General features: G+C 37.2%; 1 protein-coding gene across 2 annotated transcripts; it reads right to left on the bottom strand.

Annotated features, from left to right (window-relative positions):
- Positions 1 to 870: 870 nt before the first annotated feature.
- Positions 871 to 25028, bottom strand: fign (fidgetin). Of its 2 annotated transcripts, none has more exons than XM_042002758.1 (2): positions 24779 to 25028; positions 871 to 3354 (listed from the first exon to the last, which is right to left on the bottom strand). In XM_042002758.1, exon 2 carries the CDS (start codon positions 3344 to 3346, stop codon positions 1115 to 1117), a length of 2232 nt encoding a protein of 743 aa, XP_041858692.1. In that variant the 5' UTR covers positions 3347 to 3354; positions 24779 to 25028; the 3' UTR covers positions 871 to 1114. The 2 variants fall into 2 exon arrangements, with proteins under 2 accessions (XP_041858692.1, XP_041858691.1); XM_042002757.1 differs by lacking the exon at positions 24779 to 25028 and adding an exon at positions 23903 to 24194.
- Positions 25029 to 25404: the final 376 nt, after the last annotated feature.

Genomic DNA, 25404 nt, shown 5'->3' with positions numbered 1-25404 from the left:
ACAAATTCAAAGGTAAAGAATACTAAACAAACTGATTTTAAGCCTTGCAAATAAACTACAATTACCTTCATACATTCACTGCAGAAACCTTCTCATTTTAAGCTTTTTGAGGTATAATAAAGCCTTTTGTGTTTAGATGATGCAATTTCAAATGCAACCCAAATGCTTGTGTAGCAATTACTGCATCAATGCAAGCCCATGAGGTACTATACATATCATCACATTCCTGAGTTTTCAAAAAGTAAAAATCAAAATAAAAAAAAGGGTAAATTTTATATTAGGAATTACTTACTGTTACAATGTTTTGACAGGAATTACATTATAATGTATTGTTTAAATTGAAGTCACTTTCTAAATTAATATTTTTTTTTGTGTGTTGGAATTTACAGAGGAAAGGATAATACACCAAACAAATGTAAGTTTACACAAAAACAAATTTCACTGTTCCAGCCTAAAAAAAGAAATAAAAAGTGTGATATTGTTGTTACTTACACACACAAAAACCGCAAGATAATGAAGCCCAATGACAAATAATGCCAATAATTCAGCTCAAATTAACCACAGTGGTTCACAAAGAGCACAAAACAGACATAGCTGAAAAACACCTTTACAATTAAAAAAAATTAGTTTTTTTTTTATTTTGTAAAGCCTTTTTTAAATATTAACACATACCACCATTGAAGATTGTGATGAAAAATAGAAAAATAAAAACTTAACCAGCACCATCTCAGGCACTTGATAGCAACAAAATCTCAAGATCAGCAGTACACATACATATTATATATATATATATATATATATATATATATATATATGTGTGTGTATATATATATATATATATACATATATATATATATATATATATATATATATACAAAAATTGGGGGCATCCTTTCCAAGTAAATGAGTATGTGCCATATAAAGTGTGTTAATTGAATTTAAACAGTGTGTGATGTCTTACAGGTGGTCCTCAGTTAGAAGCCTATAAGGGCAAACACTATACCCTTTAATGTATGCTAATGTCATGTTTTTTTCTTATTTTATTGCACACTGAAGGCCAAACACATTTGTATTCAACAACTGAGTTTAAACAAATTGTGTTGATGGGTCTCTTTCATTGACTACAGCCAAACATTTCATTCCATTCAGTGTACATGTCAAGCTCTTTTTGTGATATACTGGGTTGGAATTTGCAAAACACATTATCAAAGTCTTGGTAAGAGACTGGTCTCATCTGACTAGGGTGCATGTTTGACAGATCAGCACCAGGCATGCCATGGAGAGGACCAACTAGAGCCTCTTGGCACAGCTGGGCAACATCCAGTCCTGAAAATCCCTCTGTTCGTTGAACCAGCAGTGACATCTCTTTGTCACTAAGACAATAGTTGTGCAGTGAAAGCAGCTGACTGATTATCTGATGGCGCGCTGTCCCATCAGGCAAGGGAATGAGCAATCGCTTAGTAAAATACCTCCGTAGGTTTTCTGGGATTTCTTCAGGCTTACTGGTGGAACAGACCACAAGAACATGGTCTTCAGCAGAGGTCAGAATACTGTCAAGCTGTATGAGGAGCTCAGCCTTGAGGTGATTTACTGGGCTCTCCTCACTGAGCTGGACTGACAGCAACAGATCCACATCACTGATAAAGACTATTGCTGGTTGGCGACATCGTGCTACAAGGAAAGAAGCCTGGATGATCTTGTCCCCTTCCCCAAGCCACTTGGTCACCAGTGCTGAGCTGCTCAATCGCAAAAATGCAGCCCCCAGCTGGCTGGCCATGCAACGTGCCAGCATTGATCTGCCAGTTCCCTGAGGTCCAAATAAAAGGAGGCTCCGAGGTAATGTGGCAAGTCCACTAAACATATCAGGCCTTAAAGTAGGCCAAAGTATCTCCTCTTTGATTGCTGCTTTGGCCATTTCCAAACCTGCAATGTCACTCCAGTCCACTGGAGAGCCCTGCTGAAGGATTTCAGTGGTCACCATCTCCACCAGGTTGGAATCACTGTTCTTCAGTTGTTCCTCTGCAGCGTGGATGGACGAGGTAGATGTACCTACATCGGACCCTGTTAGGGAGTGAGAGAGGTGCTGTCTGTGCTCTTCAGTTTGGTCACTCATGATGGGAGATCCAAATTTAGAGTAGGGCTCACCGGATCTGAGATCCTCTGCAGAGCTTTTGGTTGATCCGTAGGACGGAGGACTTAGTGCTCTGCCAGAGTGTAAGTTAAATTTTCGTGGCTGATCAGAGGCCACTGGCTGTTTGGTTGGCTTAAAAGCTAAAGTTGATGCCTCAGTATTTCTTTCAAAGCTACTGCCTCTGTTTGAGTCTGACACACTGCTGTCTGCTACTCTGTACAGTGGGCTCTGTGAGGAGCGCTGTTGGCTGTAGTTGAAATTACCATAGCTAGAGCTCATATCTCCATGTCCACTCATGTAGAAAGCTTTTCGTTTTAATGAGTTGGATGTGCTGCCATTCAAAGGTGTAGGTGCAATTGGTGTATGATTATGGGACTGGTAGGTGTAGCCAGGCAATGTTGAGGGAGGTATTGGCGTAGGGGCTGCAATACCGGACGGTAGATAAGCAGAAGGGGGAGGTGCTCCCCCAGGGCTATAACCAGGACCCACAGCAGTCTGTGAAGCATACCCTGTTGGAGGATAATTGTAGTTGGGAAGGTTTGGAGACCCAGCATTATAGCTTGGCACTAAAGCAGGAGGAGGAGGTGGGGGAGGTGGTTGTAACAGCCCAGCACTGTGCAAAGGAGAGGGGTGTGGGGAGGGGAGGGCTGGGGTACTCTGGCTGCTGTAGCTAGAATGCAAGTAGGAACCATTGTAGCTGGCAGTATATTCCTGAGAGGGGAGGCCCGAGTGAAGAGTGGTGGCTGGGTGACTCCCACAGTTACTGCTGGAATAGCTGGGCTCAGACAAGCTGCTGGCCACCCCTGGGGAGCTGCCTATGCTAGCTGACGCGTCTGTAGGGGGTAGGGCAGCTGTCATTCCAGCTTTGCTCACAGATATAACATCTGGAGCACAGTTCATTGGGTAAATCCCCTCCTGCCAGGATTCATTCTCTGACTTTCGTCCATTCATGAGTCCAGTGGTGGTGTTATCAGAGTAGGAGCACAGCAGGGCTCTTTCATTTGGGCCTTCTAGGATCCCAGAGTACTTCTCTGCATATTTCTTGAGCAGATTGGAGGCAGTCAGTGCAGAGATGTCATCGTTTGCCCACGCATACTGGTATGTTCGCTGTAAGTGCCCCCGGTAGGCCTCCACTTTGTGTGCTGGCGAGCGGGTAGTGGATGAGATGTCAAAGTGTTGCTCTGCCCATTGTGTATGCTCCGGGGTCCACTGCATCTTTAGACCTAGATATTCCGAATAAAGGAGAAATATGTCAAAGTAAGCATTTATAAAGATTCATAATCATTTTAAATGAATATCCTGGTATTCATGCATATTTTGTAATAACCTCCAAGTAGAAATTTAAAGATAAAGAGAAAAAAATCCTTTTTTTTCCTTTCTTGCTTAGATGAAGAATGGCTATAAAAAAAAAAAAAAATAAAAACACAAAAAAACAACTTGCTTCATAATCTGTCTTTCATCTGGGAAAAACAGACAACACTAACTGGATACAAATCATGGCCAGTATGAGGATGTGGGACCCAACACCTGGTTACTGTGGTATAATCCACACAACACAGAGCAGAGTGACACAGACATTGCAGGTCAGTCTATAATCCAACTCTCATCTGAGGCATTCTGAGACAGTTTCAAATCTGCTTGGAGGAGAGCAGCAAAGCAATCTTCCTTGGCAGCGCTCTGTTGCTTTCATCACACAAAGCTCTCAGCCCAGCATGAATTACATCCACATCGAGTCTGCCTACTGCTTCCTCATCGACAGAGTGAGTGGGGAAAAAAACATGCTTCACTTGTCTTTTTCTCTGCAGCCTCGCTCAGCCTCTCTATGTGGCCTTAAGGGTTTGAATGACAGAAATAATCAAGTTAAATCCTAAAGTCAATCTGGAAATAAAAGTTTTACTTCATGATGTCATCTTTTCCTCTGGGATTATCAGAGAATATGATGTCGCCCTTCTGAATGTGGCCTATTAGAGATTACAGCTCAAAACAATCTGAGGCACTGTGCAGTCTTTCACATCTTTCATCATCACTAATCTGACCAAGAGCTACACAAAGATTTGAGAGATGATGCACTTAAGGAAAGATTTCCTGCCTGTTAAAATATGTCTGTTTTTCTTAAGCTGCTGCTACACTGCTGTTCTTCATCCTTCAGTAGGTTAAATCCATATCCCAGAATTTGAACAACAAACAACCACTGTCCAGAGGCAGATTACAAAGGCAGTGTTTGTATGTAAGTTCCCTTCTGACTCCCTCCCAGCCATTTGCCAACACGCTACACCAGACACCAGCAGCTAATTAGCAGGATGATGCTGCGCTAATTGTGTTAATTTACAATGTTTTAGTCAAAGAGATCCATGCTATGGCTCACATGGTTGTCAACCATCCAAGCTAATAATCCCCCTATACGTATAAGAATAAGCAGGAAAATAAGGAAGCCTGTGGATGAACAGTTAAAAAAAAAAAGTTCACGACCAAGAAAAACAAATGCATGCAAAAATATATATTTTTTCAGATAAACTGGGTTTTGAATATGCTTGAATCAAAGTAATTAAACTCTTGAGAATACAAAGTAATGTCAGTGATTACTCACTATATTCTAGGCCAGGCATGATATGTATGTGTGTGTGCGTGTATATATACATATACATATATATATAGTTTGACTGACCTAAGATAGCTAGATAGAGAGAGAGAGAGAGAGAGAGAGAGAGAGAGAGAGAGAGAGATCTATATGAATAACGGAAGTATTTCCAACATTTAAAATAGTGTTAGGGAAATAGCAACTTGCACTGTATTGTCAGCTAAGAATCCCAGTCATTACTGACATTGAACTGAGAGTAGCATGATAATGGCTCTTGTAAAAATCATTCAGTAGAGTTCCTTAACACTCAAGGCCAATTTTGTCAATAACAAAATTGCACACATCCCACACCGAGCCCACATTCCTGTGTTATAAACCTTCGGTAAACAACGTACCACTTTGGACAATCAAGGAGGAATTACTTGCGAAGTACGCTTGAGCTCACTGAGCATGAGAGGAAATCATTCAAAGTGAACAAATTACAGAATGATGCTAACTCTCTAACAGACTTTATGTAGAAAATAATTTATTCTTACTTGGTAAAAAGTTTATTCATATACCAACACTAAAAAATACTGACATCTTGCAGTTCCACAACATGGAGAGTATATTATGTAACATAAATATTTAGCACTGCGTGATGCAATGACGCTGTCATTTTTTTTCTGTGCAAGTAAAAAAAACGTGAAAAAATCTTAAATATCCTATTAAAAATTTATATAGTACAAAATGTAAACAACAACTATATAGTTTAATTAGTACAAAGACATTGATAAAGAATTCCAAACATAGCACCCACCTCCTTAAATACACACACACACGTTCATGCATACATTGCATTATGATAATAATTTGGTACTCTGGTTTTGTGGTAAAATTTGCACTGTATTCTACCTGCATAGAAATTTAAAAAACAACATCCACAGGTTCCTTTGTCCCTCTTTGAAACGGTGTAATTACAAAGCGATCTGCTGGTGGAATGTTTTAGATAGCCTCGGGACATGAGCTCAAATTCCACTGATCAGCCATCAACAAAAAGGGCTTTTGTTAGACTGTTTCCTATTTGTCAATTCATGGTCGTAAATAATCCTCAAGGATAAATTCTACAATGATTATTAGAGGGAGACTTCTTCTAAAATGTATTTATTCATTTCTCTAGAATGTGGCCAATTTTTGGAGTTTTTAAGAAAGATCTGAATAATCCCCTGGTAAGAAATAAATTCTTCTTAAATAAAATAAATACTTCTTAAATAAATAAATAAAAACATTTGGAACCATTGCTGCTATTAAGTAATGTTGTAAATTGTGTGTACAATTTCCCACTTTTCAATGAAAAGTAAAGCAGGTAGCTGTGAGCCATTTGATGTGTGATGATGCTGTGGTGTCATTCTGTGCTGTGGTGTTTAATGTCTGGTTCAGTGATCATCATCGATGAAACAGAGATGCTGACCTTTTTGGGAACTATTAATCTGGCAGCCCGGGCTGTTTTTAAGCAAACAAGAGTGGGCCTCCACTCTGTCCATCCAATTTCCTTGCGCGTAAATTGGACCACCGCTTGCACAATTCTCTATTCATTACAGTGCTGCTGAAAGGAAGCGAAGAGGTGGCAGAATGGTTTTTCTTTCCCTTTTTCTGAGTATGTGCAGTATGGTATGTGTGTATGAGGGAGAGGAAGAGAGAGAGTGGAAGCAAAATGCCTTCCAGGAGGTTCCCAAGCATAGAGCTGGATTTTCCTCCCTTCTTTTGCTTATGAGAGGGAAAATTAGTGGCTTAAGCGAGAAGTGTGTGTGTGTGTGATGGGGTGGTGAAAACTGTCTTAATTGAAACGTGGCTTAATCAGACTCATTACCATTTTTACCAATTTGCATCACCAAAGATGCTTATTAGGTAACTGTGTTTAATAAGCCACTCTTTAGAAAACTAACTGTAATGAGCTCTTTAAAGTCAGACTTGAGCACGATTACACACTGAAAACTGTAGCTGAAGCAGACTAGTACATCTAACCATGTACAATGTCATAATTAAGCTGCACAAACTCTGCACTTCACACCACACAATAGTCCCAGCTGAGGCAGTAGACATACAGAAAAAGTATTTATAATTACTGATCATTACAACTATGGGATTTTTAGTGCTGGACGTAAACATAATTATGGCAGTATTTGCTTTTATTCTGCACACAGAACTCTCTACTTGACAAGCGTGCAAATATTGCAGACAGACAGTAATTATGTTTATAAATAAAAACAAGCTCATGTTCATATTCAGATTCACTGGAGAGAGTCTTAGTAGGGGTGTGGTGAAACATTCTAATACAATGTGAAATGGTAATCGGTATGGCTACAGGCAGTCATTCATCTCACATATCAAGTTAAGACTATTTAAACTCAATTTAGAGCTCCATGTGGCAGTAATTCCAATCTTTAGATGGCAGGGTGCCATTTAACCCCTCATTTAGAAAAGATATGCCTTCCTCAGTCACTGTCTTTTCCAGGGCTTTTGCCCATACATTTCACATTGTGACCAGCCATGGCAGCAAATTACTACATATGTCCACACTTTTAAAGTCCACTGATCCCAGTGGATTATATTCCAATCAATCATAGAAAATAACTGAAGCATGACGTTATAGTATGTGTGTTGCAGTCAACCTGCCAGTTAAACAAACAACTCCTTCTGACAAGACCTTTTTATGTAACCACAAAAAAAAAAAAAAAAAACAGCTACCACGTCAGCTTAGTGAACACAAAGTTAGCAATTTAAAGCACCTTTACAAAACATCTGGAATGCCTTTAGTTAACATCAAAATCAAACATATGCCTTTAAATTTCTTTATATGGAAGAAGTTATACAACTTACATTCACATAATCACACGTAATACATGTGATTTAATACAGTGAATTATCTTGTTGAATAACAATTAATTGGATTAGATGTGGCTGAATTTTGAGAAAAATTATTATTTGATTGGCAAAAAAACATCAATGTCTTAATGATGACAACAGACTGGGTATAAAGGTGAAAAGTTTAAATATATTTTATATTTTAAAATCTTAGCTGAAGTCCTGATTTAGAATAAAGTTTATAACAATGTTCATTCAAGACAATGTTGCTGCTGCAGTTAACCCTTTTATGTTATCACGAAGAAAAAGTCATGGAAAATATTTCTTTGTATTTTCTTTGCCAATTTCCTTGAAGAAATAACAATAAAAGTGATTCTATTTTAACAAATGGCTGACATGCTACTTTATGGTAAAATGATAAAAACCTTAAAAAAATAATGGTATATTACATGCTCACTTTAAACATTACCTGAATTAAGTTGTAATCATTGCTCCACCAGATTTGTATGTTTTCAGTTTTGAATTTATCAATCACAAACATATAAATTATATATAATGTTTTATTCTGAAATATTAATGGATTAATACTTTATCTTCCTCTCAATCATATTTATTGATAAAAGTGATATAATTACATCACCAATTAAAAAAAAATCAATCTGTGACAGAAACTGACAAAGATGTTTAATGAATCTTAGATTAGGAAACCTTAAGGCCTAATAGCTGCCACTTCCTCCTTTTGCTAAAATGATTTATTATGTTTCCTATAATAGGCTAACTGTCTGGCATAGACCAACAGTTCTTTCAGCTGTTTGATATTTAAGAGTTTTTTTTTTTGGTTTTTGTTGAGCGCACAGCTTGTCTTTAATCCCCACACATCTTGATATAGGATTAAGATCTGGGCTTTGCCTGGGAAATTCCAGAGATCTCCATTTCTATCTATTGAGCCATTATTTAGTCGATGTACATGAATGTTTGGGATTATTATCATGTGGTTGGTCCACCTCTTATTCAGCTTAAATCTTTGGACAGATGGTCTCACATTTTCTTAAAGCACTCTTAAAATAAAATAAAATTGAACAGAATATAACCAAATTCAAAGTGGATTCTTTGATTGTGAGTGGTCCATGCCCAGAAAAGTAGTCCTAGCATTTACACCCTGATGCTTTTATTCAATTCAATTCAGCTTTATTTGTATAGTGCCAATTCACAACAAAGTCATCTCAGGGCATTTTACAATGAATTAACTTGAATTCTTTAATCAATTCAAGCAAATTCATTGTGATTCAACTAAAACAAATCCACATTATCAATAGTGGGAAGGATATTTGAAGGATTTTTTCACTAACAGAAACAATTTTGTGTATAGAGAAACTCACAAAGTCATTGCAGCTAAGAGTTAACGGAATGGATGACTCGACAGTGCTGTAACTCCTAGTCAGCCTGGCTACAATGACGAAAAGAAACATGGGGTTGTTCTTCTTGGTGAAGCACCTCTAGCTTGAAGTGCTTGAAATGAGATTAATCATGATTATTCCACAGCTATCCTGTGATTAATCAGATAAAAATTTAATAGTTTGACTGACCTAAAATACATAATCATTTTAGATATATAGATAGATAGATAGATAGATAGATCTATATGAATAACAGTAGTATTTCTGAAGGCCTCCAAAAAATCTTTGAATCGCACCATGAGTACTCTCTGGTACATGAGAAGTCTCTGGTACTTGAATTAAAAAGGATCCTCAAAAATTCTCAGTGCACCAGGCATTTTTTGCTGATGTGATGCATCTGAATCTCCAGGATTTTAAGTAGCAATGAATCTGGGAGTTACCCAACTTTTTTTCTTACAAAAAATAATTATGCTTGGCATAATAAATGTATATTATATGTTCATGCAACAATATTAAATTTTAAATGTCTATATTAAAAAAATCCAGCATGACTTAATAGAAGGTTTATCACAAATCCACAGAAAAAATTCAGTGGGTCAAGGAAAACTTATTATTGTTACCTGCATGATAAACCTTGTTGCCACTGGCTGCACCTCGGGAGGGCAGCAAACATCTGACACATAATCACGAAGTCAACAGTTTCTTTCAACTGCAACGAGGGAGCATCAACAAAGGCAAGTTCATTCATCTTCAGATCCCAATCCACTGATGACCAACCAGAAAGTTTTTTCGAGCTTTGATGTTCCTAACTGGCTTCACACATGTAATCACTGCCAATCACAAACCTCATTATCAAAGTGGATACCTGCATCTATCATGTTTGAAACACTTCCCATACCGGATTTAACTCCAAAAAAAAAAAAAAAAAAAAAAAAAAATCTAAACCACCCATAATTTGAGATAAATAGATAGGAATTGCTAAAGTATAAAATAATAAACAAATTATTAATAACTGAATAGGAATACATTTCTTCATTTGAAATAATTAAGGTTTAAAGCAACAGGTCTCAGTTTCACAAAGCCAAAACCTAAACGGCCAATTTTAGAAACAAGAGCCACATTCACATTTATTTTTTTATTGATTGATTAATGAGTAGACAACGTTCTGCTTATCTTGAAAGTGTGGTAAGATGCGGATACCACTCTTAGTTCTTTTTGATCAACTTCACAAGCTTGCAGCTTCATGAGGAGCCAGTTCGCTGGTAGATATATAACACAAACTCAAAGTAACCTAAACGGCTCATCTATACTTCGATATACACAAAAGCTAAGGAAGTTACACACAGCAAATAGTAGGAATAGTTTTCACCTTTATTCAAGTTCATACAATATGTTTCTGTATCCATACACACCAGACTAATATATACAAGAAGTAGCTCAACGTAATTCACTCTAAACATCAACATACAAATCAATAAGAAGGAAAAAAGAAACAAAAAATACTGAAACACATACATTCTAAACTTATAAATTTCCTAATAAATATTTACAAGGATAAGTTGAAATTTTAAGTTCCTGTTGCTGTGTCATGTAGAGCTGGGCTGCATTTTGATAACAGGAAATTGTCCTGGACGAGGGACCAGAGGTGTAAAGATTAATCAATACAAAACTAAACCTACAATTTAACATTCTAGTTGTAATTATGTCAGCACACAGAGCCGCAGATTGAATATTGTGTGGTATAAACCTGGTGGATGACCTGATTGTACCATTAAATTCATGTTGACTATGGTTTTACTGCAGGTCTGTCAGCCATAGCAAGACTTCAGCATCAATGCCAGAAAGAAAACAACATAGTGGGTGTGCACCATTTCTGTACAGGCAGTGTGCCAAGTTGGCCCACTTGCTGGATGCATTGTTCAGATATAGCAGTGAAAGTATATAACATCAATTATCATTGCTTGCACCATAAACACAAATAAAACACATCTAACAGCCAACATTTACAAGGCATCATCGTATTTGACATCTAGAAATTATTTGAATCTTACAAGAAAAAAGCATAGCAGAAGAATGACATTTCTGACTACTCTTATGGTGACATGATGAGATGAATCCAGGGTGTATCCCTGGATGCAAACAAGAATGACAATAAAGATGGGTGTTAAATAATTCTAAACTACAACTAAGCCACTGCTTGACTAGGTGCTTGACTATTCCCCTAGTTATTGTTAAAGATCTACAACATACAGCATTGCTTCTAATCACTAATAACACAACACTTAAACCCAAATACTAGAGTTAAACAGCTAAAGATATTAACAAATTATTATTTCACCTACTTACATCACATGCACCACTGGTGTAGTGGGGGTGGGGAGGTCACAAGACGCAAGAAGGGGGAGATTTCAGCAGGATGAAAGGACATCAGAAAGCTGGACTTTATAAATGTTTGTTTTCCTATAAAGATTTTAGATCATGTTTTATAATCATAACTGGATGTTTATTATTGCAAACTTAAAAATGAAAGTCCTTTAACTTAACCCAAACACTAAGCAGAAGTAAAAAAGAAAAGATAAAAATCATAAAAAATGATATTTCCTTAAAATTCGTGAACAGCCGTTAGTGCAAGGACAAACACCTCTATGTTGTTTTTTTTTTTTTTGTTTGTTTGTTTGTTTTTCCCCCAGGCTTGAAAACTAGTTGCAGAATTATTAAATGAACCACAAAAAGGTTACAAAAAAAATAAAGCATTGCATTATTTTAACAGTAGCTATAAGAGCTTTTATTGGGACAAACTGGTTTACCAGCACAAAGCAGATGAGATGTCCTCACACACAAAAATAATTTTATTTTTTCTTATTTTGGATTTTGAATCACTTAAACAAAACAATTCAAAGGAGGTAACCGAGGGCTGCCCTCCCAGAAAGATTGCAATGCTTTAAATACTGCAAACATGTAGGAAATTAACTCATATAAAATGACACAGACAAATTTATGTTCAATTCTAGAATATTATGATAATTTCAGTCTTTTCTCCAGATTGTATACAATATTTACACAATGTACACAATGTTATTTTAGCCCTCAAATTACTTTACACATTTTACATTTATGATACAATTTATGTATGCACACAATTTAACAAGAGGATTATATTTTGATGTTAGCTGAAAGCCAAGTATTCTGCAGGATAATACAGTTTACAATGACTCCTACTGAATACATACAGTTTGAAATGCAAATTTAATTGCATAATGCAGTAGTTGCATACACTGGATAACCTACAGTCCCTTTTGGGTTAAGTTTAATGATAAACTATGCTGTATTTCTCATATTTCTCAGTAATCCAGTAAATTGTGAGGTTGAGCTGTCATTTCTCTGTTTCAATGATGCTCATTAAACCACAATTCTTCAGGCCACGAAGCCCTTGAGGCAACAACTTCCATTACTGCCATAAGTAAAGCTAAATCCACACATGTTAAAGTAACAGCCCAGTACACACTAGCAGAACTTGATTAAAATTAAGACAACTACATGAGACTGGACTCTATAGTATTCTGCAGTGCATTATACTGATGAATACTCAAATGGCTTGTTAGTTAAAAGAACACAGTTGTTGAACTCAAGCAGTGGGTGAAGCTTGTTTAACCTTAGAGCACATATACTGTAGAAGGCGTATATATATATATATTTTTTTTTTCCAAGCCTTTATGAACTTGGCTACTTTGCCTCTCAGGGGATCACTTACACACTTCAAGTGAGAGGAGAAGCAGATTGTGACCCTGCTACACGAGGCCTCATTGACCAAAAGCTACTCACTAACATCTTCACCACCCAAAGTTCACTTACCCCAAGGAAGACTAGAATGAGTTGAACATGGACATCTTGACTTAAACTGGAAGGCAGTGGTTTCATCATACTGAGTCATCTGATTTACACACCTACTGGCCCACCGGAAATGAACAAATTGTCTTGTTCACTGGTCCAATTCACAACTGAAATTACATCCAACCATTATACTTAACCATGATAACCTGGTTACAGGAGGTACAAAATGACATTGTGAAAAAGAAAAAATATATAAATAAAAAATACATTGTGGAGATAAATCTGACCTAAACGTGCATTTCATTGTAAACTGTATTTATATCCCAACCACAATCTTTTTCTAACTTGAAGGAAGAGAGCTAAATCAATGAGAAGAAAAAGGAAAAAAGAACAAAAAGGACACAATGGTACTAAAAGCAATTGAACTGTGGTCTCCTAGGCAAATATATGTGGATGAAAAAACAATATTGTAACTCAGAAGGTCAGAACACATCCTGTGGCTTTTGCTTCCTTTTGTGGTTTTCAAGTACTATAAGAATATGTGTAAGGCAGAAAAATAACACAATAAAAGTGTAAAAAAAGCCTAATAACAAAAACAACAATAATACCAGTATCAGACAATGCATTTGCAAAAACATCAAAGCATTACTCAGAATAACAATGGGAATAAGCAAACATACCTAATGAAAAAGAACTAACAAAAACTCAAACCAACAAAAACTGAAAGGTAAACTTGTTTAAATTTTTAACATTTTTAATTGCATTGAAATGCAATTGCATTTATGGCATTCAGCAGTTGATTTTTTCGTCTTCTTTATTGCATGGAAACACGAATGCCAAGGCCATGCGTTGTTCTATTTTTTTTCCCCCACACATTAAACTGATTAAAAGTTTAAATTGAACTCTAAAAGAAAATGCCCGAGTGATCAGTGAAAGGATGTTTGCCTGTCAGGAGCGTTCTGAAGCATTCTGTGGTATCGACTGCAAGTCTCAAAGAAGGTTACTTCTCCAACACAGGCCAGACAAAAGGTGAAATGAGACAACTGAAGCAATCTTAGGTCAATATGAAATAGAAATCTCTCAGCTATACTGTAATAAAGTTATCGAAGTGAAGAAGTGAAGCCATAAAGGAGAACTTTTACAAGGAAAAAGCTGTCGAGGAGATTGGTTCGCCCACTGGCAAACAATGGCTTCAAAGAGCTAAACTGGCACAGTGAGCACAGAACCATGAACCTGAATTATAACATTCACTTTTAAAGGTGGGTCTAGATTTAGATGGATTCTAATATCTTTATGTAACTGAGAAAAATTATGCTTTGAAAAAGTGTAGAAAAATATCATAAAACATCAAATAACATCATAACAGCCTCATAGATTTCCCTCAATATGGCGATAAAATGACAAAATAAGAATGTCATACTTTATTTCTAAGTTCTGTACCTGCTTGATATGAGTTGCTTACTTTGAACAAACATTCAGACACACATGTGTTTTCTAGCTATAATATCAAAGCAAATCCATTATAATTAAGCTCAATGGACATATTTATATTTGTAATTTAAACCTAAAAAAGTTCAGTTTTATTTATTAATAAAATGTCATGATGATTATTATTATTATTGTTGTTGTTGTTGTTTATTTTTGCCTGTAGCAATTACAAGGCAGAAAATCAATTTTTTTAACAAATGGTTGAGCCTTTGCCAAGAAAAAAAAGAAAAAAGTTACAGTATAATATGGACACTTTCAATAATCAGAATGGTAGAGATAGCTTAATCACATTTTCTTATATTCTTCTATTTTCAATACCATATTGTGACTTAAAATCCGCTCCACCTAACAGCTCAGTAGAATAATAAAGTAATAATTAAATTATTTTCTAAATGAGCACAAACACAAAAACTGACCAAAACAAGACAAAATAAAACATAAAGCATCTTTGTTGGTTTATCACATGTCACCAGAGCAGCTTCAGAGCACCTGGAACTCTCAAAGGTATTAAAGTTTATATCTGGTGGCTGTGATGACTGTAGTGTAAACCTTCACACTAATTACAATTACTGTAATAATAATTATAAAATACCAGTAACGAAAATGTGGACCAAGGAAAAACAACTGACTGCAAAAAATTTTCTGAAATCATGTCCTTCCTTAGATTAATAAATTATAATCTTTAAAATGAAACAGCAAAAAAACCCAACAACAACAAAGAAAAAAAGGTTACCAGGAAGCAGAAACACTGTGTGCTGTTATAAATTGCTGTTATTGTGTATTGTTAGCTTTACCTGTTACTGAATGTTTTCACAGGCATGCTGTAACAGGGTATACTGTAACAATGCAGGCATTTGTGCAAATGACAGAGAAGAAAGAGAAATGCCCGCGTATATAGTGACAACAATCATAAACCACTATGAGGCAGCCAGTTGAGAGATCGGAGCCTTCAGAGAGTTTATTGCTTTGACACAAATGAGGAACGTGCAATGAATATTATTCTAGAGCATTCCTTAATAGATTATGAAATGAAGGAAAGAAAAAAGGTCAATTTGTGTCACAAAGCAATTGTGAAAAATAAATGAGATAATTAATAGAAATTGAGAGGTAGGCATTTCAAATATTTCTCCACTGTCTTTGTTCAACAAACACCTTTTGGGTGTTATCCTTCCATTCCTCAAGTAGGAAGTGCATTTTACACTACAAAGCACAAATTACCGCACATAGAATAAACAGACGTCAAACATTTCCCTGATTTAATTATGTGGAGTTCTTTATGCAGTTTAAAGCAATGATTGTTCCGCATTGTGCTGCATTTGCATGTTCAGAGTTCAACCAATTAAAAGCTAATTAATTAGACACAATTCTATCAAGACACAAATCCCACTCATCAATATACACAAGCAAGGGTCAGCCATTGCTCAAATGTGAATTGGCTCTTTGCACCATGTGGACTAGAGAAAAGCACAAAAGCACTATTGGAGCTCACAATAAACAGTTTGGCATGCATATATTCGTTGGAGCATGAACTCATCAGTGCTGATAGATTTTACTTGCCTGGATAGAAAGCTACAGATCTCCCAAATAGTCACTATTAGAAAAAAAAAAAACTTCATTATCAAAGACTGATGCTGACTACAGTTACTGTTATTGTAATCATGCTTAAACAAAGTCTTCTCCAAATTTATTAGACTTTGTAAGAAAGAAAACTCAAAAGGAGCATAACATATGGAAAAGTTAAAGAAAAATCTTAGGTTCCTTTAGATGATTCTAAAAAAAATCAAAAGTTGAGAGTTTCTAGGAACTAGGAATAGTGATTTTATATCTTGTCAGTGGAAATTATCCAAATGAATAAACACTTGTAAGTTATTACAGTTGGCATTAAAATATGCATTAAAAAAAACATTTACTTTTCTGTTTATTTGTAAGGTTTTTGCCTTTCTTACAGGTTATGTGCACACTGCTAAATAAACCTGCCTCCAGCTAGTGTGAGCTCCCTTGATGAATTGTGAACAACCAGTAGTGAACAGAAAGTACACCAGTCCACTTTGTACAAGGCAATTCATACAGCCCTGCTCATTTGGGTATGCATGAAATAACAATATCCTACTGGGAGCACTCTGAGTTTCAAACACTTGGGGTCAACTACACAAGCAGATTCCACATGTGCAGCCTGTGGCCACTGAGGTCTGGAATCTACCTCCCTCCTGGCTGGGTGACGTTGCATGTTCTATTTCCAGACCGAGGGTTGAAGTGAGGCTGCAGGGAGTGTAACACTGACCCACATGACCTGTGGCCTAGAAAAGCTGCCTGAAGCTCTGCATACTACAAACCCCTCACTCCTTTGCTACAGCCTTTCAAAGACAAACGAAACCTTTATGTGGAGCATGTGTCTTTTGTGCCAAATGATTTCCATCCTTTTTTATTCACATCTTTGACTTGTTGTCACAGTATTGTGTGTTGCTGATGGAGCCTGTTGCCCACCCTCTGATGTCTCAAGTGGGATGAAAGCGAAGGAAGCCAAAGATGCAAAACTGCTTTACTTTCAAGACCAGTGTCTACAGGCTACATGTCTCCAGTCATCTGTCACTAGTTTACATACATGCTATGACACTTCCGCTCTCTGTGGGAACCCGTTGTCACCACTTGGCCGCCAGCGGAGGCTGACTGGGTGCTAGATGGGTCTCCCCCAGGTACCTCTAGGGAGCCACATTAGGCCTAACTGACAGACTGACAGGAGCACACATACACACAGGCAGGACACACACGCACAGTCCATTCCTTTTTCAAGCAGTGCTCACTCTTCCGATAGTACACCAGCTCGCATGCTCCCATGGCATGGCACACTTTGCATAAAGCAGTGACTTCGCTTTACATCAATTTTTTTTCCAACACAAAATTATTTTTCACCTCTCTAGCCTCACTGTGCTACATGGAAGTTTTGAAATGAATAATGGAAAAAACAGAACTGAAGACTCATGGGATCCATTTAAAGATGTGGGAGCGGCGATGCGGTCAGGGTTTGGGCTGCAGAAACATCACGTTTCAACTAAATGAATTGTTCTAGATTTATAGAAATGTTGCTATAGACTGTGTGCGGACCTAATAATGCCAAGAATGATATAGTATTGAAACATTTTCCTTTAAAAAAGAGGAACATTAGCGAAAAACTAACAATGAAGTTGTGTTTTTATGTCACAGAGGAAGAAAGAAATGATCTGTGCGCTAAATGAGTTGGACACACTGCAGCAACAACTAGCTAACAGCATGAAACAGGTCTTTGCTCTGCAGATAGAATACCATATTACACTGGACTTAAACACAATGCAGGCTTTTATTGAGCCCATGCAACATGCTGGACAAAGCAACAGGACAAATGGCTTGATTTCCTCTGTGAAAGTGGGAGTTTAAACTATGTTTAGCTCTCCTCAGCAAAACCTTCGACTGGTATTTCCACCTTCCCTCCCCAGATAACTGCAGTGGAAGTGAGCATGCGAGCGTGGGGCAGTCCACTGTAACAGCTATTTTAGACCATGCAAAGTCAACACAACTCCCTGAGGTGATTTCCTGATAATGAACACAAAAGCGTGTCAGCCCTCATAAAGCTCAGCAATGATGCTGAACTCTTGAACACTCTTTTTTTGTGTGTGCTGTTCTTTTTCCTTTTTAAAATTTAATCTAATACCGGGTGGACCGGGTGACAGACAAGACTTTCAGGAATTATTCAATTACACACCAAAAACAAAACTCTAATCTAATGTGAATTTAATTCATGTACATGTACTAATTTCACAAGAATGAAAGTTTTATTTCTCTCCTGGTTTTTCTGTTGTATCCCCTTTCTTTTACACAAACTGCAGTGTTGATGTCACTATGTCACTGTAGACACCTGCTGCCTTGCCACAGCCTGACACTTTAAACCTCCATGACAGCATAAACACCCCCCCACACCCCCTTCCCTTTCCTCTACTCATCCCCTGATTTTCTTCTTTCCTCTCCACGCCATCAGGCAAACCTCAACCCATCCTCTCTTGTCCCTGGCACTCAAGGCTCCCGCTGCTAGCACCTGGCAACGGGCCAAACTGTCAGCCGCCCGACGCCACAGAGGATGAATGAATCTCTGAGAACTTTAAGAAAAGCACTGATAGCTCACATCTCATCTGATCATCGCTTTAGCTAATTGTTTCAAATTGGTATTTAAGATAATTAGCATAGGCTGTGATAAATGGGAGGAGGAAAAAGAGTCAAAAGATGAGCTTTTATATTCAAAGCAAACGCATGCATGCACTAGAATATAAATATCAAAGTTAATACAGGCATGTATTTCAATACATGAATCATAAAATAATTATTTCACCATTGTAACAGACGCAGATAACATGGTTGTACTGGACTATTTTTCTGTAAGAAAATTGTATTGAAAATTCTACATTTTGTCTATATTTCTATAAAACGACGTCAACCAGTCAAGTGTAATATTTATTAGAGGGTATGAGTGATAAAGACAAACTGAATTATCTGTATTAAAGAACAGACATTTTAACCAATTTCTGTTTAAAACAATTCATATTAAAGTTGACAAATGTTGCGGACTGAAACACTACTTCAAAATCAGTCTAGTTGTTTGCAGTCTTCAGTGTATCTGCAGCCGTGGCCTCGATTAGCAGATTAATCAGAAACCGGCTTGTGTGAGAGCACAAGAGACGATTCAATACAGAAAAAATTACTGAGTTCTCTCTTATTCTCTTGTGAAAGGCTGAAAGGCTGGCTGTTCTCTCACAATGTGAAACTCCCCAACAGCATGTCCAAAAAAAAAAAAAAAAAAACACCTTGGAAGAAGGACAGGAACAAACACCTCTCTTCACCAAGGTTATTCAATGATAAGCAACAGTACTCAGACACAATGACGGCTCAAAGTGCCAGCTATTTTCTAGTCATGAAAATGTAGATTTTGTTCATCCTACTCTTTGAGTGTTGGGTACTTAAAGCTTGACTGTGACAGTTCATTATCTTGTTAAAGAAATGAATTGAAGATTTGGAAGTGGATTCAGTCCTGAGGACATGATGTTGTTATACCTCATAGGTGAATAGCATCCTGTTGTGTAGTGCAGTTGATATCTCCTCAGAGCATGCACTTGTAGCACAAATCCCACTCTCTTCCAGATTGTACTAAGTTAACCACATAAATTTGATTAGAAAATACATAAAAGGGATATAAAAAAGTAACAAAAGAAAAATATATAAAATAGTATCTATATATTTTCAGTGGTGCACATATTGATAAAAATGTCGAATTATTTTCAAGCAGAAAAGAAGATTTCTAAGTTTCCAAATTGTTTTGGTCAGTTAAAAAAATTTTTTTTACATCTATAATTAAAATGTAAACAGTGTAATGAGGACATCAGTGATTTCGGGCAAACGTCTCTCTGGCTGCCACTGGGGGAATGATAATTACAGAGGCAAATCTATGAATGCACATGAATCTGCTACAAGTCCAGATTAAAAGCCTTAGTGCTAAACCTAGTTTAGTACACCTGGGGATTGTCTATTCTAGCCAATCCCCAACAGGCTCTGAGCTGCCTCATCTTCTTATGAGTGCAGAGACACCTCATGTGAAGGAGATGAAACAAAGCCCCTTGTTTCAGTGTGTTGGAAATGGGAAGAAAGAGGAGTTTGAGGCAACAAATGTTGCACTCTGTGTAAATAATATGCCTGGCAATGGCCTGAATAAAGCAGCCCTGCGACAAACCTTATGAAAGTGTTGTTACTACAATCAGTCATTCACTGAACACTAAGCTCTATAAGCACATTATGTTTTACAGTATGGCAGTATAGATGAAGGATTAGTTTCTTAAAAAAAATACTGAATCTTGAAGAAACTGCACACAAAATTATTTGTGAAATATTACAAACACAAAGAAAAACAGATAGACAGACCAACATCCACACACAAGCACACATGGTAAGAATGCCATCTGTATCTATGGTTTTCATAAAAAAAAGAAATATACTTTATCAAATCAAAGAAATCTAAAGGTCTATTTGAGGCAAGCTGCAATGAAACAGATATTTTAAATGTGTAGTCAACATTGTTTTGTACATCACAATCTGCAAAACTAATTTCACCTGTGAGTATTTTACTAGAATTACAAGAAATAAATTACATGACAGGCCAGTAACTAGGAGACATATGAAGGGTAAGTACAAGCAGCCGATGGTAGGAACATGTATTTTAGAAAATGTCTATGCTATATGCTGTCACTCAGAGGAAGAAGAAAAAAAAGAAAGAAAAAAAAAAACAAGTCTGAGCAGACAGTCACTGTGTCTAAATGAGACGGTAGGAGGAAGAGGAGGAGGGAAGAAAAGGGAGGATGTCAAGGATTCATGGTCCTTCATCTTTGCAGTAGAGCAAACACGTCCCTCAGTATAGCAACAGACAGCTGCCTCCACCTTCTAATGCAGTGCAACTTAAATCACTGTGAGAATTGTCAGTGTAGAGAGAAATACGCAAAGATAACATAGCAAGCTGCCACGAGGGAAACGACAGAGATGTGGATACAAGTGAGGGAAAGATGAACAGAGACAGAGACAAAGAGAGAGAGGAGGGAGGGGGGAGATGTTAAAAGACTGGAGTTTTCTGTCCCTTTTGCTTGAGTCTGACTCCAGTGGGGACTCCCTTGCTTTTTATTTGAAAAACAGCAAAGACCCTGCTTAACGTACCTGCTTCAGAATGACAATCCTGCTCTGATCTGGTTTAACATAGTCAAAGGTTTGGATGGGATTTCTTGTAGTTACTGTCAAATAGATCCATCTGTAAAGATTAACAATATCTTAATCTATTTACAAAAGCCCTCCACACATCCCAGGGGGCATTTTCACAGAGTCAATGTATTCTAGAGTTTGCTTTAATTGTTCTGATTAGTGTAAATATGAAGTTTCAGTTCTTTTGTATACCATTTCCCTAAAGCGTGGTCCTCAGGCATCCACAATCCTGCGGGTTTTAGATGTTTCCCTGATCCAACGCACCTTATTCAAATTAAATGACTTGGCTTAACAGCTTGTTGTCAAGTTCTGCCCAAGCATGTTGACCCATCAAACTGATTTGTGTGTGCTGGGGCAGGAAACATCAAAAACCTGCAGAGCAGTGGCCCTCAAGGACCGACTTTAGAAACTCCTGCCCTAAAGTAATGCTGCAAATTACGCTGGTAATTTTAGTCATCACTTGGATTATAGACATAACATTTAAAGAAGCTAATTTGCTTCACAAGGGCACATTAAGCTGTTAAGAACAAATTTTATTCAAGATGCACATCCCAGATTATTTCTTTATGTGTGTCTGGGTACATCTGAAAATAAGCGATCTGACAAAAGTCTGTAAACACACAGAAACAATGAGAGCTTATAAAGCCCGGTAACAAAAAAATTAAATATTTAAAGCATTATTTTAACTTTTGCTATTTAATATTTTTTACTCTGCCAGATCAAATAACACTACAAGAAAGGAAATGTTAAGATTCACCCACTATCAGCCAGTATGTTTTGTAAAAATATCTAAGTATAACAATGATATTATTTAATATTTTTAAGTCTCTGTAGATGCAGTTATATAGTTTACTCCACACAGCTCCTTGTTATTATTTACCACCTCTCTTTACAACCTGTGTGTCATACAGTGAAGAGGGTGATGAAAACAGGGGGGGGTCAGCATCTGTTGTCAAATTCTGTTCAGAGATTTATGTCAAGCAGCAGCTCAGATTGTTATCATAGGTGCTATCATATCAGGAATACACAGGGCTGTCCGCCTCTTTCCATGCACACCCGAGGTGTCTGGAGTTAAGAAAGGATCTGCAAGAATTGCCTAACGCTCTGCAGGAGCTCAGACATGGAACTCTTCCAGAGGCTCAACTCTTAATTTATGTGCTTGTTTAGTTTGTGATAAATATTTTAGATCAAAGATACAGAAGAAAGATTTGATAAGTACAATTAGACTATTTCTGCAACACAGATCTACCTCAATTTATTATGATAAACAACTTTTACTTGATCAAAAAAAAAATTTAATTTGAAGTAGGTGTGCACATGTAGCAACATCAGTGTTTTTTTTTATTATACGGCTTATTATTTTAATTAATTATTACTATGAGATGGTACATTTGAAGCGATTGCATACTGTATTTAGATTTAGAGCACAAGCAAAAGTTCAAGACTAAAATATAATTTATTGCTCCAAACAATTTGTTATGATGGCAGTTTCCATGTCTGAGCAACTCAAAACAAAATTCTTTATAATAATAAAACCCACCACACTTGCATGGAGGGGGGTTGAGATACAAAAGTGAAAAACATCCAAATCCAAGAGAAAAAATGTAATACCCACTTTACAAAAACCACATTACAACCAAACACTCAAACATAATGAACATGGGGGTAATGTACATTTTTTCCAGTGAGTGATGGATGCTGGGATGCTGTTATTTTTGAAGAGGAGTGAAAACATACTTCAGCTTCACTGCTGATGATGTTAATTTCCTCTCAAAGCAAAACATGCAAATGAAATGTGTGAACACAATTAAGTGAATTGTTTCACGGAGGTGGAGAAGGTTCACCCAGGACAAAGTGTTTGCCGAGGAGACCCTGAACACAACTTGTTACTTCTCCTGACTTTCTGTCCATTTACTGGCTTGTCACAAATAATTGCTACTGGAACAAGAAAAACAACTATTTCTGACATTCCTTTTGAACTCACTTGTGAGGGAATTCAAACAAATTTCTGATTTTGGGTTACTTGTGAGCCAGCAAAAACTAAACAAAAGTAATTCTATATCACACATAAATACAATAAAACTGATCACAATTCTGATTCATATGGTGTTTGACTATATTTACAGACTACTTATACCATACTATTTGTAAGAATAATAAATTACAGCATTGTTGTATTGACAGCCTTGCTATATAGCATTTAAGTAACCTTTCACATGCATTATTATTGAATAAACTACACATTATTTATGTGATGCATGCTGATAATTGTGAAATTGTGCTAGTGAATATATAACTCTAATAATGTATTTTTACAATTAAGACAGATTCTGTGCCAATGTAATGTCATGACATTATGAGAAAAAAAAAGGTCCTATAAATTCCTTTAATCCCAAAAATTCCTTTATGGCTAATTTATGACAGAGAAGAAAAAAATGTTAGGAGTGATTTTGAAATTTGATCTCTAAATGCCAATTTGCATTAACTAAAAATGTCATGTTCATTATCTATTTACGTAAAGTCAGTTATGCATGCAAAAACATGAAAACAGTGCAATAAGAAAGAAAAAGAATAAAAAATCTGTTACAGAAACCACACAAATCAAACTAAATCAAAATTCGAGTAAATTCCTAAAGAGGCTGAACTTAACTGATAATGCAACTTGTGTGAAATTAATTACACACCGTGCCATGATATCGCTGAGCTATATTCCTCACATTTCTGAACCTTAAACCAAGCAAACTTTAGAAGATGAACCATGCATGCACAAAGACAAAAATGCTGCAATGACAGCTTTTTTTCCGAATGTGACAAATACGAAATAATAATACAACAACATTGAGGATAATTACAAATTAAACATAGTCCTACCATAAATACTGGTGCTAGTGATCATGTCTTCAAGCCTAAAAACAAGAGAAGGAAAACAGCAGAATCGGAATTTTCACGAGGAGGAATTCCAAAGGTTGCTTCTCATTACAGCCACTTTTTCCGCTCAGCTATCGGATTTCACAACTTTAAAAAGCGAACGTCCCCTTGTTCTTCCCCCAGGTATTTATTTAGGCCATGTAATTATGAATAAAATAAACGGAATAAAACTGGCCACGCGTGACAGTTAGAAAAGAAAAACGTGCAGCCTAAATACGAGCCCTGAACAGAGACGCAGGAGCCACAGAGGCACGACTGAATGCTGTCACTTCTTGCGCTAGTTGAAACCAGAGAATAGGAAGCATGTGAGAGACTGCAGATGACATAAAACACACATTCTTCATGCCGCCCATTAGAGGAAGGGGCTCAATCAGCGTGATGCCCCCTCCCTTTACTTTTAAAATAGATTACTTGCCAGCAGTTGCCCCACTAAGAGCGCAATGACAGCCCATCTATCTATGAACCTCCCGCCTGCGGCTAGTTTTATTCAGGCTGACATGCAAAAACTTCTCGTTGCAGGAAAGTTATTTGGGAACCTGTATTCAGCCGAGTGTGAACCTTTCTCCTCAAACTACGAGGGGAGTTAAACATTAATCGCAAAGTCGATCTAACTCCAACGCTGTTACACAGTCGTTCTCTAAAGCGGTGACAAGTCATTTTTGCTTCGGGAAAAAAACGCAGAATGACTGGACACAGACAGACCAGACCGCGCTGCAGCCCTGCGATGCGCGACACCGTCTCTCCGCGAGCGGTTGTGCGTGCAGAGCTGTTCCATTTCTCTTTTTAAATTGTTCGTATTACTGATAGAACGGGACTTACCTGTGTAGGTGACAGGGCAGCGTCAGGGTTTATCGTAACATCGATCCGGTGAGAGCGGAGATGAATGGCTCGCTGCGGTCAAGCGTGGCTGCTTACGATTTGAAACCATTCCAAGTTAGTGAGGGGAAGACTGGCCACAGCCTCTGCCATGTTGGAATTCCAAACCCTGGACAGCTGCTACACTGACTGAAGGCTGCAAGCTGCAAACTGCGCATGTTCTTTCCGGCGAGAGCCAAATTCAAAGAGAATCAGCCTTAATGAGCGGCAGCTAAGTAGCCTGCCCTGGCAATATTTTGCCGTAGGCTGGACCTGTGATCTTACTGTCTGCAAGCGCTTCTCCCATATTATGCTTTGAACTGTATATGCACAGCTGTGTATAGTCCGATGTGCCTCGTGTATATTTCAGTGTAGGAGAACCTTGGGACAAATTTCTCTGTTAGGTTCATGACATGTTATTCTAGTGGTTTAATCAGCGCAGCCCTGACAGTGAAGCTTATTTCCTTTCAGCACATCAACCCTAAAAGACATGCATTTATAGTCTAACATCTCATGATGTCAAGACTTGATTTCACTACAAGGATAATAGTGGTGCAATTATATAAAACAACAGGTTAACACAAAGAAAT

The sequence above is a fragment of the Melanotaenia boesemani genome, chromosome 12 (assembly GCF_017639745.1).
Source record: "Melanotaenia boesemani isolate fMelBoe1 chromosome 12, fMelBoe1.pri, whole genome shotgun sequence".
NCBI lineage: Eukaryota > Metazoa > Chordata > Actinopteri > Atheriniformes > Melanotaeniidae > Melanotaenia > Melanotaenia boesemani.
The sequence above is the reverse complement of the archived record's forward strand: the minus strand, read 5'-3'. Positions and strand labels throughout refer to the sequence as shown.

What these genes read in the sequence shown, in the direction of transcription:
- fign (XM_042002757.1), bottom strand. Translation starts at nt 23,927, where the DNA reads ATGATCACTAGCACCAGTATTTATG. An exon ending in CACTAGCACCAGTATTTATG is followed by an intron (nt 3,355 to 23,902) that starts GTAGGACTATGT and finishes CGGAATATCTAG; the next exon opens with GTCTAAAGATGCAGTGGACC.